Source organism: Ahaetulla prasina, chromosome 2 (assembly GCF_028640845.1).
Source record: "Ahaetulla prasina isolate Xishuangbanna chromosome 2, ASM2864084v1, whole genome shotgun sequence".
NCBI lineage: Eukaryota > Metazoa > Chordata > Lepidosauria > Squamata > Colubridae > Ahaetulla > Ahaetulla prasina.
Window position 1 is genome coordinate 43,216,070 of NC_080540.1, and position 19,491 is coordinate 43,235,560.

General features: G+C 35.7%; 1 protein-coding gene across 18 annotated transcripts in view; it reads right to left on the reverse strand.

Moving 5' to 3' along the window:
• The window catches only part of FOXP1 (forkhead box P1), a 755,498-nt gene that overhangs the window by 76,886 nt on the left and 659,121 nt on the right, over positions 1–19,491 (reverse strand). For 14 of the 18 annotated variants that reach the window (XM_058168797.1, XM_058168786.1, XM_058168793.1 and 11 more), the window contains 6 exons: positions 18,220–18,307; positions 12,920–13,003; positions 7,645–7,743; positions 2,563–2,764; positions 2,383–2,462; positions 1,691–1,792 (listed from right to left, as the gene is read on the reverse strand). In XM_058168797.1, coding sequence (XP_058024780.1) covers positions 1,691–1,792; positions 2,383–2,462; positions 2,563–2,764; positions 7,645–7,743; positions 12,920–13,003; positions 18,220–18,307 — 655 coding nt within the window. The remainder of the gene's footprint in view (positions 1–1,690; positions 1,793–2,382; positions 2,463–2,562; positions 2,765–7,644; positions 7,744–12,919; positions 13,004–18,219; positions 18,308–19,491) is intronic. The other 4 variants (XM_058168800.1, XM_058168795.1, XM_058168794.1 and 1 more) reach the window with 3 other exon arrangements.

The window sequence follows — 19,491 nt, forward strand, 5'->3', positions numbered from 1 at the left end:
ATGATACTAGGCCTTGGGCATCTGAGTTCAGAAATATCTGTCCCTGCCAAAGATTTATATTATGTTTTGGCTTTGAGAAGTAATTATTTCCAATTAGATCAGATTTTGGAACCAAGTAGCATAAAGACTATTATTCTCCTTTGATCTTTAGCCCTATCATCAGGGATATTGAAGCATTCTATTTTCATCCAGCTATTTCACTAATCTAAAGTAGTAGTCATCTTCATATATGCATATATTTATGATAAAGCACTAAGCTTTGAAAATAATAATCATTTGAGAATTCCTCTGGATGTAAACAAAATCAAGCTTTCTTACATAACATTGTTTAAAGTATAAATGCGTTAAAGCAGTGGTCACCAACCAGTGGTCCGTGGACCACTGGTGGTCCATGAGAAAATTTTGGTGGTCCACAGAAAAATTATTTGCATTTTTTATATTGCACTAAATACTATTTTTCTTTTTAAAAAATTCATATTAGTGGTCCACAGGATTTAAAATTATGAATTTAGTGGTCCCTGAGATCCGAAAGGTTGGTGACCCCTGTGTTAAAGTATGTAACATTTTTTCTATTTTAGATAGTTTTCCTCCAAAACAGAAAAAAGTATCCTAAAACAATATTCAACAAGGGAATCTAGTGCCAACACTAATTGTTAGATTGCAGAAACTTAACTTCCTTCCTGCCTCCCTTCCTGCAAATTTTTAATTTCAGAATAGGACCCAATTTTCTATTTTAATTTGTCACTTAAGTTTCTTTCTTCATCTTCTTCCTTTTCCAAGTTCAAAATTTGGACTTTTGGCAACAAGTTTTTTTTTAAAAAAGAAGTAAAACCTTTGAAACCATAAGAAACTAGTAAGTATGCACCAATGGATGCTTACCTCTTTAAACACTATTCTATCAATTTCTCTAAGGACATTTGAAACTGAAGGGGGGGGGGAGATAAACAGCATTTTGAGATTTAGGAAGAAAATATATATTGGAAGAAAACTGCAAAAATATTCAGGTGCCAGGTGTTGTCGTTCTGGACTGTAGCCAGATTTTAAAGAAAGGAGTATTTTATGAGAATTTAAACACACTCAAAAATTAAGTAAAGGGAGCCAAACAACTGAAATTTAAAGCACCAGGGGTATTTATTAAATAGCTAGCTTTAGTATTTTTATTGGCTTGTGACTTTACTGCTGTGCCCAATTAACCTGTATTGTGTTTCATAATAAACCAGCAAATATTTTTAGAAGTTTGCATATTAATTTAAGGCAGGTGTATCAGTTGGCAGGCTGTAAAGCTAATTTTCTACCAATTTTTGCAAAAGGACTTTATGTATAGAATCTTTTAGTGTAAATCACAAACCCACCAACTGATTAATCATCCTTTCTTTTTGTATCTTAGCAGCTGAAATATTTCACTACTAGGAGCAACTATAGAGATGGACTTAGTTGTTCAATCAGAACATGCAGGAAAAACCCCACTAATAATAGGTATTCAAATTGGGGCATTTCAAAGGCATATATTTCTTTCCTGCCAAATAATAAAATGTTTGGGCAGATAAGAGGCACCCCTATGTATATCAAAACAACTGATCTATATTTAGAAGACCACAGTCTTTTATATACAATTAGGTATGTTTTTGGCTTTTTCTATTCTAGAACACTAAATTGTAAAGCTAAAATCATACAAGGGAATACAAAATACCTTCCATGTTGCTGCATTGCGTCTGAAGTAGGCAAACATACGTGTGAACCAGTTGTAGATTTCATTTAGTGTTAGCTGCTTTTCTGGAGATTCAAGAATTGCCTGTCAAGCAATTAAAATGCAACTCTGATCAGAAAATACACTTGCACATTTGTCTGAATAAATAAAACAAAATGGAAGTCAGAGAAAAATAAACACTTGCACAACGATGGAAGATTAGTGGTTGTACTTAATAGCTCAATGGCAGAACTGAAAATGGAATTATCTAATTGTTTTGAGTTTTATTTCTGTTTCCTTACGGAAATATTAATTTATTAGTCATTCATAGAGCAGAATCAAAGAGAAATGCAAAACATTTCACTAGCTGATTAAAGCTTAGTAATTATTTTGAGCTCAGATTAATTCTAGGGATCAGAGATTACTATAGCTTGTGATAATTGACTTGCCATCTTTAAACAGGCTCATTTTCAGTGTTGTGTGAAATGAATTTCCTAATAATCACATCGTATTGTAATACTTAATCAAAAGCAATTATGGTATATGTATTGCGGTTGTGGAGAGGAAAAAAAAACCCATATAGCAAAAGTGTCAGCATGCCTGTATTAGCTAATCATCTCTTCTTGACTATATATAATCACATATATATGTACAATCCTGGATTTAAGCTGGTTTTCAGGGATGGTATCGCTTACCTGCCTAATTAAAGAGGCATATGTAAAGGGCGGCCTGACTTCTGCATTCTTGTAGAATTCTTGATTCTGCGCAAGATCTGCTAAATGAAGGTAAAGAGGGCTCTGGTTAGCCATGGCTCATTGCTTTATTTGAAAGGGAAGGACCAAAGTCTTTTTTTTTCTAGCTGGCCTTCAAGTTACCTGAGGAGATGGGCACGTTGTATTTATCAGAGTACCGCCTTCGGATGGGTCCAACGTTGTGCATGCTGGTAGTAGTGATGACAGAAGGTCCCTGGGTAACAGGAGTGATGGGTGCTGTCGGGGTGGTGGGAGTATGAGGTAAACTCTGTGGAGAAGCCTCTGATGCAGTCTTGGAAAGCGTGACATTAGAGACAAGATTCAACTATTAAAACAGAAAAAGAAAACAATTTCCTGGATTAACAAATACATTGCCCCCATTCTTTTTCATGCACTGACATGTTTTTTATTAAGGCATGATGACGGATTGAGTACATTTCGGTTCTCATACTCAATGTAAGAAACAACAACAGTGCACCGTAGTCATGAAAGTGTTAGAGTAGAACTGGGGAGAAAGTTACAAGACCATCCTCGATTATGAAAACTCACTTGCAGTATACAATATAAATCACTTACATGATATAAATCAAACCAGTAAGAAGCATGCAATAAATTGATAAATAAATGCCTTCATAACTTTGTTCCCTATCTACTCCGGGCCCTGCAGTAAAAGCATTCTAACATAGATGTACATTATATGTTTATTGAGGTTATCTAGGCAGGTGCTTCAATTTTTGAACACTATATGGGTAGATAACCCGACAAAGCCTTGTTTTTACACTTATATAGGTATATGAATGAGCGGGCAACAAAAATAGCTTTAAAGTGAGGCTATGAAGCAGCAAGTCGAGAATACCGCAGATGAGCTACCCCCAAAGAATGCAGGTTTCATTAAGGGGGGGGGGGGAAGCCCTAGAAGTAAATTGATCAAATATTTACTTTCCACACTATAACAGATTAATCTTTTTTTAAAAAAATCTATCTTATCCTGAGTACACAACTGATCAGTAATATTATCTATGATTCTGGCAATCTGAGGCTATACTGTAATCACAAATACCTTTCATTGGAAATTCATTCTTTAAAAAGACTGGCATTTTGGGGTCAGTATGAAACTATTGATTCTCTGGTTTTGGGAAGAATTTAAGGAGACAAAGTGCTTCTCAGCCAGATATAATAAATAGCACCAGCCAAACTGGCTGTTTCTTTAGAATGATCAAAGTTGAAGCTAGAGAAGACATACCCTCTTCACATCCCTACTTGGTCCTTTGCAGTAGATGTTGCCTCTTTTAGACACAACCAAGAAAAAACATGGGGATACCTGCATATATATTGATGCCCAAATAGTTCTGATCCTTGAGAACATAATGAAGACTGCAGGCATATATTTAACTTACAAGACGGTCCCACTGAAATCAGTGGGTTTTTCTTCTGCGCAATTAATTTATAGGATTACACTGAAAATCTGGGGAAAATAGCAGATTTTTCTTTCATGCAGTTAACACAAAAGATTGCCTAAAGTACTTTAAAGTATTACAAATTAAAAGAATATGTTTTATTTCTATACACCCAGACTTCTCATGGACTGATAATCATAGATAATTGCCTTTCGCATTGAGGATTTAAGATTTTATATTGGTGTCACCGATCCTTTTTTCGGGTTCCTTAAAGAGAAATTAGCTCCATTACTTTAAGGTAATTTTCTTACGAAAACATACAAAGTGTCCTATGAAAAGAGAACAACTCTTTTTCTAATATCTTGAGGAATTATTGTTATTGTTATGAATTACACCTTTAAAATGTAAATGCTCTTTTTGTTTCATCCATGGCGTTAGTACACTTTCATAAAAACTGACGTTGAAAAAAAGTTTTGACCACCAGATTCCTTGTTTTCTTTCTGTTGATTTAAGGCAGACAATCAATAATGCCTCTCACATATGTTCTTCCGTTAGAGATACGTAAGTATTTTATAAATAATGAAGCTTTTTTATTTGCACTTTAATTTGAATACTTGAAGTGGGTTGGGTTAGAGGAAAAACTAAATGAAATAAATGAATATATAAACCTACAAATGGTCACACAGAAGTGAAAAAAGATTCTTCTTCATTAGGTTATCGTCATGACAAGTCAACTGTCAGGAAAAAAAAAAGCTTAACTGAACCATGCATCTATATTTTGATTCAAGTAATTCAAATTTTGATCGTAGATATGCAAAACTGGACTGATCCAAGCTCTCAATGCTATTTAAAAGAAATTATCATGATGGATTGACCGAGACGGGAGGGAGTAAATAAATAAATACAACTTCTGGTGGATAGACAATAGAAAAGAACTGTTAGTCCATGTGAGCTCAGAGTTCACTGTTTGGCCGATGTCAGCAGACAATCGTATTCTGTGATCGATATAGCTATTATCAGAATTCAAGAGGCGCCTGGGAAAGCTCTTCCATTAATGGGAGACAGGCGAGCTCTCTGCCCTTACCCCAGACACTTGGGATATTTAGAATTGGCAAGCAGAATTTGGGAGTGCATCTCTTCATTCGTTTTCTTATTTATATTTCCTTCTGACAAACAGCATTTCATTAGCAAAACCAGCAGGGAGGGGGGAATAGGGGTAGAGGACATAGACTGCAATGGCCTTTCTCCCCAGCTCTTTTTCTCTTCAGGCTATTACTACTACTACTACTACTACTATACTTTTATTCATTAAATATGAAACTCAGTCAACTGAACATTTAAAAATGTATCACAAATATTATTGACCGGCACTGATGGTTGATACTGGTTGTTGTTATTTTGCAGCAAACAGGATCTAGCTGGATGTCTGTATATTTCAGGAATGTAAACAGCACAGGAGGCATTGAGAAAAGAAACCCAATCCTCACACAACTTGATAAAGAAGATGCAGACAAAGGGGTACAATTAATTTTTCAATTTTTTAAAAAAGATTATTTTGATTTACAAAATGCTTTTCTACATGCAAGATGACAACATAGTATTGAAGTGTACTCAGGGCAGGTTGGTCTGGAACTTTTTTTATCTTAGGCTTTTCAAAGGTTCCCATGGAATGAGGATTTTGCTTTCAAAACAGTAATGCAATGAATGACACAAAATGACAGTCAGGGACTTCGAAGTGACCTATGACTGCATTCTCCCAAGCAGGTAACTGCCTTCAAATGCTAACTTATGCAAAAAGGGAAAGAGCAGATAGGCTACCCTACATTCTTTTATTTGGGGGAACTGGATGATTGCATTTTGTTACGCCCTTCTGGCATCCATCCATCCATCACATATGATAAAAAGCACGGGGGGGGGGGGGGGAGGGATAACAACAATGCGAAGTCTCCCTGAGAAATTGAATCTCCTCTATTTTATCTCTGCTCTTAAACAGCATGAGCAAATCTGAATCAATTTCCAGTGTACTTGCACTGCAGAAACTCAGAAGATTGGCTCTCCTGCTGGAAAGCGCACGGATACTGTTTCCTCATTATTGTTCAAACCACTCAATTTCAAACAAGTTCAATTCTGTTTTTTGCTGTTTAAAAGCTTAAACATTTAATCTGTTTCTACTAGGAAGCTGGGGGAGGGGTGGGGGTGGAAGGCCCAAAGGTCAATGTTCTCCAGTTAAATAATTTGAATTGAGTTAAATTTCTTGAGGCAGTCAGGGTAGGTAATACAACTAGAAATAAACACAAAAGTGAGGAAGAGCCAAGGGGGGGGGGGCACCGCCTTGAACAGGCTCGACAAATGACACTGCGATTCACACCCACTGCTAGGCTGCCACTAATAAGCTAAAGAGGAAGCAGCCAATCTTGGCTAATTACCAGATAAAATTGTATTGTAAGGACTCTAATTAGGAGATGCTTATGGAGGTGATCTAATGATTAAACACTACATCCCAGTGACCCCACCATCAATGTGCAATGGGGTAAGATGTCACTGGAATATTTTGTAGAAACAGTAATTTCAAGGGTAAGGGAGAGGCCGTAATATTTGTAATAATGGCTACGAGGTAAACTCATTAAAAGACGGTTCCTAGAGGAAGGCTGTGGCTTTCAGCATCTGTGGCCGTTCCAAAGCAAAGTGCCAAATCTTGACAGAGGAACTGCAGTCAAGTGGAAAATTTCTGCCTGACCTCTGCTCTTGCTATTAATTTGCAGGAAAACTAATGACACATATACATATTCCCACAACATTTTTCTAATTGCTAATTTGCTAAAAGAGCCGAGTTCCCAAATTAAACCTGACTGCCGTCTGAGAAGGAAGGGATTGGAGAGAAGGAAAACAGCTAGAGAGCTTTGTGCTTTATCAGAGGAAACTGCTAGATTGGCAGAAGGAACAAGTTAAGAAAACCATGACTTGTCACTTGCTATGAAAGTTTTTGCTTTTTCGAGCTTTCCTGTAAGGAGAGCCTCTTAGAGTTTTCACGTTGCCTCAACCACAGATAGCAGTTACGAACAGGAGCACAACTACATCACGGTTCTGTTGCAATCGTCAACTACTAATCTTCATTATAATGTATTAAACATTCATTGTTTAAACATCAACTATGAAAAAGGCCTAGAGCGAAGTAAAGACAGTTTTGTGGGGCAAAGGTCACAAACAGTTAAGAATGATGGAGTTTGTTTTCTTGATTGATATGCCACATCAATTTCTACTTAAACACACCATTGCTTGGATTTGAGAAGTGGTTGATAAAGATTTTTGTCTTACAAACAGAGTTTACCTTATTGCAATTTGCTTTGATCAACTATCATGTTGTTAGAGCTAACGAAAGCAAATGTTTGAGTCAAACTCTACTCCTAGTGGCCTTATGTGCTTATGGTATCTTTAATTATTACAGTAAGAGCTGTAATTTTCGGGCTGTATAAATGTATAGAAAACAACATAGGAATGAACAAATAATCTTTCTCTCAACTGCCAAAAATTAGTTGTCTTTGTATTCTGCTAGGAACAAATTCTATACCAGCAAAAGCATAATTAGTAATATAAATTAGTTTCTTTTTGTGTGTTTGTGTATGTGTTTAGGATACCATCTATAGAACTGCAATTTTGACTTATCAAAGGGCTTTAACAATAAGGTATGAGATGTGTGCTCATCATTGTACATATTTATACTGGGTCTCTCTTGAACCCTTACACATGCATACATATATAATATTATTGTTTTACAGTACATGAGTAAAGCTATCCATAATAGACATACTTCCTTTTCTCCAAATTCGTATTTGGTTGTCCCTTTAAGCCTGCAGTAATGCAACCTGAAGTAGTCATTCCCTCCTTGGCCACCCAAGTATTTGGAAAACTAAAATAATTTGGAAAAGAAAACATGATAAAAGAAATATTTTATTTACATTAACGGTAAGATGAAGGAAGAAGCTTCACCCCTCCCTACCGCTTCTTGAATTCCTATGGAATGGGAAACATGCTACAAATACATTCACATATACACACACATAGATGTTCTTTTTTTTAATTTTTAAAGTAGCTTCTATGTTTGAAAGACGTATACAAGACCAGCAACAAAACTGTAAGGAAGATAACAAGGGATGTGTGGTGTGTTTTTCGGTGTAAAAATCAGCAAGTTCTTCTGAGGCTATCTCTGGTGCTTAAGGCCAAGGATTTCTCTGACATGGGTGCTCATCTTTTTGCTTGGGGCTCAAACAGTTGCTGTAATTGGGTCTTGGGAATGGTGAATGGGACGGCACTACTGTCAGCGAGACCCTGAAAGTGGATGGGTGTCAGGACTGTTAGATTTTACCCATGAACATTTTATGTACACATCTTTAGAAAATATATATAACTACATGCAACACAAGATTTGGCAGACAATGATCACTTAGCAGGTGTTGTTATTGGCAGAGATAGTAAAGGAAACCCAAGTTGAAGAGTGGGACTTAATGAAAAACAGTATATAAAAACAGCTTTTATGTATTGCATTTACAAATCTTTTTCCCCCTCTATTGCTACATACCTTTATTTTTCAAACTATAAAGTACAGCTACAGCAGCTAAAATGCTCAGTCATTACCTCACAGTTAAAAGGCTATTTTTAATGCTTTGTTTTTACAGTTGCTAAAAACAGGATTTCAAAACAATCCTAATTGCTGTGGTTAGGGTAAAGGAAAATATATAAAAAATAGCCAACAGTTATGTCAACTCTATAAAGATGGATGTACTGCCAGGTATGCAAAAAAGGAAAAAAAAACACCCTACCAAAGAAAGAGAAATGCATTCCTTCTTTCTTTTGTGAGAAAAAATCTGTGGCTGTCAGTGCCATCTAATAACACCTGGCACCTTAATTCTCCTCTACCATCTCATCACCAGGAATGCTTGAAAATAATGGGATTACTGCATTATTATGTTACAATATAAATCCTTGCATTTCTGACGCATATATACACATATATTGATACATATGGAAATCTAATGAGAGCATCCATAACAATAAAAAATACCAGTGCACAGTACTAGTTTTCTAATTATATTATGTAATGCTAAATACTAAGTAAACTAGATTGAGTGGGAAACAACCCAGAAAGAGCATCTTCCTAGAAAGCCATGACCAGAGAGAGGATTCAGCACCATAGCAGCAGCATATGTAACATTCTTCATGGGAATAATTGGGGCTATTCACAACAACAAACTAAATCAGCTCACATTAATTACTTCCCAGCAACAGAGCATTCAAAATGTGCCAACTTTAGCTGTTCTAACTCAGGGGTTTCCAAATGTGGCAAATTTTAACTCCCACAATTCCATGCTGTCTGGGGTACTTTGGGATTTGAAGTCCACAAGTTTTGAAGTTGCCAAGTTTGGACACCCCTGTTCTAACTGAACACTGGACTCTCAAGACAGTGGAACAATCAACTCAAAATGTTTTAGTCTGCTTCATGCACCTCTACATTTGATCCTCCAAGAAATATCTCTGATTACCAAATCATATTTGACAAAGAAATTCATTGGCTCCCAAAACCGTATCTGCTTTTGAGATTATTACGATCATTTTAAGGTAGGAACCATTAGCTTTCAAAATTTTGTCACCAACTTTCCCTCATCAAAAATGATCAAGTCAATTATTCTCTTTGCATTTTTTTTAAAGAACTAGAATTTTAAATTCCAATTCTTAAAAAAAAAAGCCACAAAATATTACAATTAATTTATACCATACATCTGGTTAGGAGGAGAACAGAAGTTTAATTATGGGGTGTAAAGTGGATTGAATGCTGTGGATTTGGTCATTGACTCACTTCTAGCCAGAATTATATGCTGCTGAATGTATAAAGGCCAAACCTTGGCTCTATGATTTTATTCTTCTCCTATTCTTGCAAGGATAGCATATATGAAGAATACTATATTTCTACATTTTGTAATTAATTTTCAAATCCTTCACCTATACATATTTTAATAATTTCTGATTTATCTGATGATATCTGTAATAAAATTTCCTATATTCAATAAATGAAAAGAAGGCTGTTTCAATCCAATAAGAGAGTGTCACACAATATAGTGCTGTCAGGCGCCAATTTTTACTTCTAACGTGTACGTTAAAGGATAAGGATTTATAATGCTGCCTATGAACGAAACCACTTTTCATACACAAATGTGATCTTTTTTTCCCAAAGGGTAATACAACAGTACATTTACATAAACTAATCCAAACAATCTATGTATTTGACAATGGCAAACCTCACACAGACTGCCTATTGTTGGTTTACATCTTGGAGTTCTTTATGTTGGCTTGTAACACTGCCCTAGCTGTCAAAGGTTTGACTTGGCCTCTAAATAAATGGTTATACAAGTGCTGTGCAGTGATATTGGACTGCTTTGGAAAAGAAACCCGCTGTGTACGAATTCAAAAGCTATTAATTTTTCAGTCAAAAATATTCATGCCTATTTCTTTTAATAGAGAAACACTGTGCAGAGCTACTGAGAGATAATGTTGACTAGTAGCGCAGAATTTTCAATAGAACAGTTAAAAATAAATTTAGTAGGAGGCTACATCAAAGCTATAATTTTCTAGAATGTAAAACATTTTTAATACTGATGAAGACAGTGCATCCTCCACTCCCTTTCCTTTGGTCAATTTTACTTCCCTTCCCTGATTGTCCACTTATTGCTTGTGCAGCAGTTTTTATTCTGGAATCTCTGTTACTGCTACTATTTATTAGCAAAAAATCCTGAATTTTAAATAATGAGCACTTAGGAGTTGATTACACTGTTCTGTCCATATTGCTCTTGTACTCAAAGGAGGAAATATTGGCCCTTCGGATACTTTCATCCTGCAACTGACATTTGGCCATGTGGGTTGGTCTAACTTCCTTTTGTAGGACTTTCTGGGGAAAAAGAGGGAGGGATAAATAGTTATCTACAATTCACCTTCTGAAATACAAGTAGTCCTTGACTTACAACCTTTCGTTTCATGACTGTTTGAAGTTATAGCACATAAAAAGTGATTTATGATTGTTTTTCACAAACCATTGCAGTATCCTCCATAGTCATGTGATCAAAATTGAGCCGCTTGACATCTGGCAAGTATTTATTATGGTTGCAGTGTCCTGGCATCATGTGATCCCCTTTTGTGACCTTCTGACAAGTAGAGTGAATCGGGAAGCCAGATTCACTACTATTACTAACTTAACAACTTCAGTATTAACTGTGGCAAGAAAGATATAAAATGGGGCAAAACTCACTTAGTAATTGTCTTGCTTAGCAATGGAAATTTGGGACTCAATTATGGTCGTAAGTCAAGGACTGCCTGTACATCATCTTGCAGCTGGTGAATCTATTTGAAGGATCACGTTTGATATGAGCCAGATGGTGGTGTTAGAGAACTGTATTGGAGATAATCCAGAGCTCTGCAAATCATTTGTAGAACAGTTCTAGCTATGTGTGGAGCACCACTCTCTTATGCAAACAAGTAGCCACAACCTCCTGAAGGCCTGGTGTGTAGCTTTAAGAGCTTTTCCCAGGTTGTCTACATGTGCATATATTATTTGCTGACAATATCAGCTAATGCACAGGTGTCAAACACGTGGCATCATGTCGCTGTCACGTAACGTATTGTGACATTTTTCCACTTCGTGGAGCTAGGATGGGCGTGGCCTACACATGACGCATCCGGCCTGACAACCCTGAGCTAATGCATTTTCTGTGTGAGCACAAGTGATATCCGCAAAGTAATTGTCTCAAACGTTTCTGAAGATACAGTTCAAGCAGCTTTACTTCACTTGTTATTCAAAGTACTTTTTGAAATGATTTACCCTCTTCTAGGTTCTACCTGCTTTTTGATGCAACTGGAGAAGCACTGCTATTATTTTTTAGAGACTATAGGGGCAATCTGGGGATGGATCCAAGGACAGAAAATAAACTTATTTCATATGGCCTAGGCTTTCATGGGAGTTCCAGATTTTGGAAGACAGGATTACACAAAATGAAGGTTTTCTTAGCTCTGCTTTATATTTCAAAAACAAGAAGACTGTTTTTTGCCACTCAAAAATGCTCTGCAGAAAAATCTGCACATAGATTTACTAAGACAGTGAAAGGGATCAAGGATTTGAATAAAATGCTCTATCTTAAATTAAAATTTAATTTACATATCAGAATCAGACTTGCTTATCCTAAAAGCTTATGCCCCCCCACAACCTTTTAAATATGAGGTTTTTAAAGTTTATTCCTCTCCTGATAATACTCTGAAATTCCTAATTGCTTCATGTGAGTGTTTTAAGCTGAAGGATTGATTTGCTACTTAGTTTCTTAGCTATGTGTAGGTAAGTGGCCTAATTTGATTTTACTTGTTGTATGAAAATTTAGTGCTGATGAGCTACAGTTTGTATAAACCACATTAATCAGCAAGTAGTGATGAACCATAACAGCAAATTGGTTTATCAATTTTATTGTCATGCCGACTGTAAAATAGCATGTAAACAGGCATCTATCTTTCTATCTGACAGAAAAAAAAGAGATTCAGATTGAAGACTTAAGAATTACAGCAACCTGATTAGGTATAGCTGAAAGAGAAAAAAATTAAATAGATATTACAGATACAGAACAATTACTTTGCACATGTCTTCTTGGAAAAGACATATGATTTTTTCAGTTTTCTTAGGAATTAAATCCTTAACTCTAAGTGGAGCAATAAAGGGTAAGGGAAGCCCTCTGTCATAAAACAAACAGTGGGACAGATGTGTCAGCCAAATGATGAGGGGACCTAGTTTGCAAATATGGTAGTGAATTTATTTCCCTGAATAATGATCAAGAAGTGTGCCGTTATGCAAAAAAAGCTAACCTTATAATAAATATCTTTATTTTTAAGAAGCAGCAAGGTTACCTATTATGTTGTGTTCATAACAGACTAAGACAGCAATCTTTCGAGTAATAACTGATACACTAATATTTAGAAATGGTCTGTACTTGTGGTGCCCTCTCAGAACCAAAAAATCAGCCGAGGCAAAGCTTTATGTAGTCCGTGCAGATACTTACAGGCTGAGGGGTAGCTTTTGGTTCAGTCGATTTCACATGCAGGTGCGTCATCATTGCTTGCAGGCGGTCCTTGTCTTTTGCAAGCTGAACAGGAAAGAGAAATGTAAACATGACTTTTGTGAACAGAATCCAGAACGGCTCTTCTCTATTTAAACCCTGGCATTGTAGCTAGCACATGACAGGAAAAGTGCATAGTATTACTTTCCTGTGATTTGGAAATGTTAGGAGGAGCCCACATCCCTCTCTGGCATTTCTTTGAAAGCAAAGCAATACTTCTGGTGCTAGGTATCGGTTTTTTTGTAAAAATGCATTGGAGCTTTTGACTGAAGCAGATCTAGTCCTTCAGACTCCAGGAGGGGTTGCTGAAGCAATGAGGGAAAAAATGAAGGAATTGCATGTACTAAGCAACCTCAATGCTAAGAGACACAAAGCCAAGGTTTGTTGGCTTTAAGGGTTGTCCTCTCCTCCTTTTCTATAACATCCCATTCCGTACTTAAACAAAAAACAAAAAACGTGGGCTACATACCCTCTATTAGGTAGGTGAGGTTGACATGTAAAACATTAAATGGATATTGTCAGCTTTAGAGAAGGGGAAAAATAACCATCTACAGAAGGTAAATGTTTGTTCTCTTACAGAGTAGAATTCACTTTGGAGGAGAAAAATCAACAAGCTTTCTTTTTCACATTTGCTTGTACAGCCAAGAGGATACATCCTGGGCAAGTATGTTTTTTGTTATTATATAAAGACAAATATATAAAGATTTGTCTTGTACTGCAGACTGGATGATGCACATATTAAAACTGAATTGTAACTTATAAGCCAACTTGTATGGGGTTGTTTTCCTACTGACCTGTGGGTTTTAAATATAAAATACAAGTACAGCTCCAGCCACTGATAAAATTCTCTCCCACACCAGCCTTTTCATTCTGTTGATGAAACATCCAGGCAGACATATTCATATGATTCAAACCCTAATGTATTGGAGCAATGTAGCAGCCTCAATAAATTTTTTAAAAAAGAAGTTGAAATATGTTCTTTTTTTTTTGGAGAGGTCTTTCAAAGTGCTTTACATTTTTATAATTTCACAGGTTTTAAAAATGGCGGTTCATATGCCTAAAGCATTTAGAAAAACATAAAAATTACTTGATGACTCAGCACCATTTAAAAAGTATTATTTCACTGTCTCTAGGGAGAGAAAGAGGGAAAAAACCCCATGTGTTTCTGAAGAATACTTCCGTTCCCCACCATTCAGCTTGGATAAGAAGCGAAACGTTTTCAAGGGAAAAAAACCAGAAAAAAGTCCAGTTGCCTTTTGAAAAAGCACTTTTGGATTTCCGAAGAATTCTAAATTTTCCAAAGCCTCCGTGCAAAATGGGAGTCATCAGTAATACTCAGTCAACAATATCAGCAAGTTTCTAATTCTTGCCATTTTGAATAATTCAGGAAAGTGATAATGCATCCTTAATCAGCAGGTCAAAAATCCAGCATGAAATGCTAATGGCTTTATTTATTTATATATACTGCATATTTATATATACTGCATATTGCTTCCCTTTCGCCTTTCAGCACCAATATGTTTCCTCCCATAGGTCTCACTTGTCATCTTCAGGCTGGTGCTTACGGCTCCGTGCTTGTGCGAGCAAAGTGTGGTCAGAGCTGCCGTCTCTCTATAAATACTGACGGGGAAATCTACCCGTGAAAATCTACGAAAACACACACACACACACACACACACACACACACACACACACACACACACTGTTTCAATTCTATGTCCAGTCAGCACAGAAGTGGGCATGGGGAATTGTTGACATAGTCCAATATGTATCTGGAAGGCCCATTTTCTCTATTCATGCATTATAATCTTGGGGTGATTATAATGCATTCATGGCTTTACTCACAGGTGTACATGAGATTTTGCTACAGTTGTCTGAGGTACTGCACAAATGAGAACAGGGCTATTTATTTATTGGACACCTACTGATTTACAGGTAACATTGCAAGGCAACAATTGCTCTACATATCTATCTACTTGTCTGAAGTGGTTGACCCAAACATTTTTCACTGTGATACTGCAAACTGCTGACAAAATTATAGGCCTGCAAGATTTCTCCAGTGTGAAAGTTATTCCTTCTGGCCTGATTGAAATGAAGACTTTTTTTCCCTCAGTGAAACCGAGGTAAAAGATAGAGGCAAGATGTGATTATTATTTTATGCCCAGTTCTTCTGAAAAGATGCAAGACCCAAGTTGAAATGGATCCAGATTTTTCAAATTCCTACTTTATATGATCTGAAAACTGATTAGGTTTTATATCCTGCCCAACTATAAATTATTACCCATTATTATAAGTCAATGTTGGACAGCAGATTCATTGTTCTGGAAAAAAAAGTTATCAATTCTCTTATAGTGCCATCATCTTCCTTTACTTCTTCTGCTATCTAGTTGGAATACAAAACATGCTGGACTTAGTATGAATGAAGATACAAAAGTATCCTGAGCAAATCAGCATATCAATAACAAGAATAACAGAAATGTTTGAGGAGCATGTTGGCTTGCATGGTTAGGATTCTGGCTTGACTAGCAGCAAGGTCACGTTCGAGACTCAAGTGCTGCTATGGAGGGGAGGGGGTGAGCTCCTGTCCTTTGTTCCAACTCTTTCTGAAGATATAAAAGGAGCCCCCAACTGGATGTTCCCTGGGCAACGGTGATTTCACTGCAAATCCTTTCAACATGAGTGCAAAAACAAACAAACAATCCCAGAACCATTACAAAGGTTAACTTCCTAGAGGAAAATATGACCACACCGAACATTTAAACCATCTTATCCCAAGGGCTGCTTTGCTAATAAACTCAACATGTAGGTAGTCCTCGGTTAATGGCCATTTGTTCAGTGACCATTTGAAATTACAATGGCACTAAATGAGACCTGCAACTGGTCCTCAAAGTTGAGGCTGTTGCAGCATCCCCACAATCACATGATCACAATTTGGGTGCTTCGCAATTGGCTATCAATTTTGACAGTAACAGTGCTATCGGAATTGAACTTTAGGAGTTAGAAAGCAGAATGAGGTAAGTATTTTAACTAATGAGGAACCACAAAAAACCTTCCAGAAAACCTTCCCTCTCCCCCCTCCCAAAAAAGTTTCACACATAATGGCTGGTTGGATGAATATTTACATTTGAACCAAATCATTATCATGAAAAAGAGTTCTAGCTTGTTCCTCCACACTGTTCTACTTGCTGGTGTTGATAATGAATTTCCAGATGTTTCATTCTGGATACACGGACACCTTTTAGATCAGAGTATTTTTGACAGATCTGTCCTGGGCTAGTAATATTAACTCCCTGAATCCCACTGTTTATCAGCCATGTAGATGTTGGAAGACATCTTGCAGATATTTGGCAGAGAGCTAATGCAAATGTCTTTGCTAAGAAACAGCTGCAAATCGGTCTACTTTTGGCTCTGGCCTGACTACACCTGGAAAATAGACCTTGACAGTTTTTAATTGTGTTCATGTACATCACATTAGGAAAAAGATTTTTTACCCCAGCAATGGTGCCAAACTAGTAAGTAGGTAATCTTAGCCTATGGAGATCCACTCTGTCTATGGAAATGATCAATGCTATTAAGATCTTTAGCAATCTGTAGAGTAACAGCCGTGATATAAAAGGCTGAATCCAAGTTATATGTCCCCGTAGACAAGGATGTCATCTTTCTTTTTCCTTCAGCTTTTGGAAAAATAAATCTGCTAACAGGAAAGACAGTTTATGGAGTTTACTGCATTTTCTGCCCATGTCTTCTTGAAACCCTACAGTGTTGTATTTCAGAGCTGATTGATAAAATTGTCACTGGGCAGAATAAAAATAATACAAAATCATCTTTCCTGACAGATATTGATTGACAGTTGGAAACTCAAATATAACTCAAAAGAATAAGTCATAAATTTAAAAAGTGGACAGGGACTAATTTTTTATTTCTTTATTTCTAAACCCCTCTACCTGGCCTCCAATTCAGTCCTTATACTTCTTGAATGAAATGAATGAAACCTGGATTAGAATGAGGAGAAGGGAACAAAGATTATCTTCATTTCTTTTTAACTGTTGGAAGGAATGAACAACAGAAATTACAGCTCTTGCACTTATGCACTTATAGCTTCGAATAAAATTTGCTTTCCTTCAAGCTTAAATGAAATTAGCTTTTCTTGAAGACCTCTAGAAGGTTATTTTGCAGCTCTTCATTGACTGTATTGAAATAGTAGTATTTTGAACAATATTTTATTTGGAATGGAGTGTTGGGGGACAGGAATGGAGAAAATATATCATAGAGATGACATGGCAACAATTTTACAGGCAGTAAAATATAGGTTATGGAACCAAAATCTTGAAATAAGACGATAAAGGGTATTTTTTTAAAGTAAATTATGATATAAAATATAAATTATAATTATCAGGAAAAGTAACAACAAAAAGTTGAAGATGATTTTTCTCTAAAACTATTTGAAGCTCTAAACGACTAACTCAGTAAAATTTCAAATGTAATTATCTTCTGCACTTAGCCCACGGCTTTCCATATATCTCCTCAGTGTCATCTTGCATACAAAATAGGCCACATTTTTTTTTTTTTGAGGAATGGTAGCTATCTATCGTACAACATTGTTTTAATTTGTCGGCTTTGGCTGTCCTTTTGCCTACTTCTTTCACACAAAGAATGTCAGGCCACAAAAAACAGTTAGGCATATTCAGACTGGGTGTGGGTGTCTTTTTAAATTCCCTGAATTAAAAGGTTGTAATAATACAGCAATTGCAAGTCTTTTATAGATTCTAATTTTATTCCTTTAATAAACCCATTAGAAGCTGATTACATGTAAATAGATTGGGTGACATAAATCAGGGTTTTAAATTATAATGATAAAGTATATATTTAAAATAATGTTCTAGGTCAGTGAATAAAGTCATTTACAACCTAATCTTGGTCAAGATTTAAAAACTAACATGAGCTGTTTTCCACCCATTCTATGCACCGCACGCACACATATTTATCACCAAAACAGACTGTAAAATAAGACATATTTAACATGTACTGATAATTACAAAAAATCTAATACACAATTTCTTTTTAAAGTTATAGGAAATAGGAAGTCAAGCTACAATTTTTGCAATAGCATTTAGAAATTAATAAATTCTGAAATCTCTTTTTCAAATTAGGTCAAACAGAAAATCACTCCTCGAATATAAATTTATAGTGAGGATATATTAATTAATTAATTAATAATACAAATAATAAAATGTTATTTTTACCTGCAACTCTAACTGTTGTACAACTTGCATCTGTACTCTACATTGGGCTGTACTTCTATCATCCAACGCGTGCTCATTGTTGAGATGTCTGTAATAACATATAGAAAATAATTAAGTGAAAAGTACCAAGATGAGTAAGTAGAATAAGTATCTAGAAAGTCTAGATAGTTTTAATAGCCTATCTACCCCAATTTAACCAGTGCATCCTTATATGAATCACTCTGTCTTCTAGAAATGGACTTTCCCATCAATACAGAAGGAATGTCCCACCTGTTTATAATTAATATCTTATAATTTAGAAATGTAAATGTACTTTTTAGTATTAGAAACCAAGCTAAGACATATTGTGTGGCAAAATGATACAGGGTAAATTGCCATATGTAGCTGTTCATCATCATAAATTCAAAACATTTTCACAAACGTTTCACATGGTCAAAATGAAATATGATTATTAAAAAAAGTAACAAAAATAGGAAGTGGCTGAGAACTGTAAACAAATTATGTGCTAATGAGGAAAAGGCAAATTGCTAGAATACCTGTTTTGAAAATCTTTTCCATGAGAGACAGTTTTCTAATTCAGCCAAATAAATAGTATTTTGTGTCTCAAATACTATCACTATACTGGCATGTAGTATCTGGCATTATTAAAATCATGTATATGCCAAAATCTCACATATGCAGGTTTGGCATTTATTTTGAACACTCATTTCTAGTAGCATGAAAAACAAAAGTGCAGAAGGCACACAGTATTAAATACAACTTCCACAGCTTTAAGCTTGAAATTTTTCCAGAAAGACGATTAGCAGCTCTAGCCAGTTTTATTAAGTATTTTCTTAAAGAAAACATAGTAGAGGTTAACAGCAATAGAACATTTTGTAGAGTATATATACAATAACTTATACTATCTAAAAAATCTGTCATTTGTTATTATTCTTGTCTTCTTCATCAAACTTCTATTTCAGCTTTCTTCTCAAGTGGAAACTCAAAATTTTTTTTTTGAATCCTACATTTCACTCAATCTACCGAGTAACTTTTTAAAAATTCAGTTTAATGTTCTAAAACTAGCTACACCTTACAGTAAACTCTATTGAATCCAGTGGTTGTTTGTTTACAAGAATACAACATATACAAATATCTGTTGATTGCAGGATTATTATTTTCCTAAATAAAAACAATTCAGAATCTCTTTGCTTTACATTAAAAGTGTCCAAAATATTTCATTAAAATTTTTCAGGGATCTCATAGTTCTCCTGGTCTCTATACAGCCCCAGA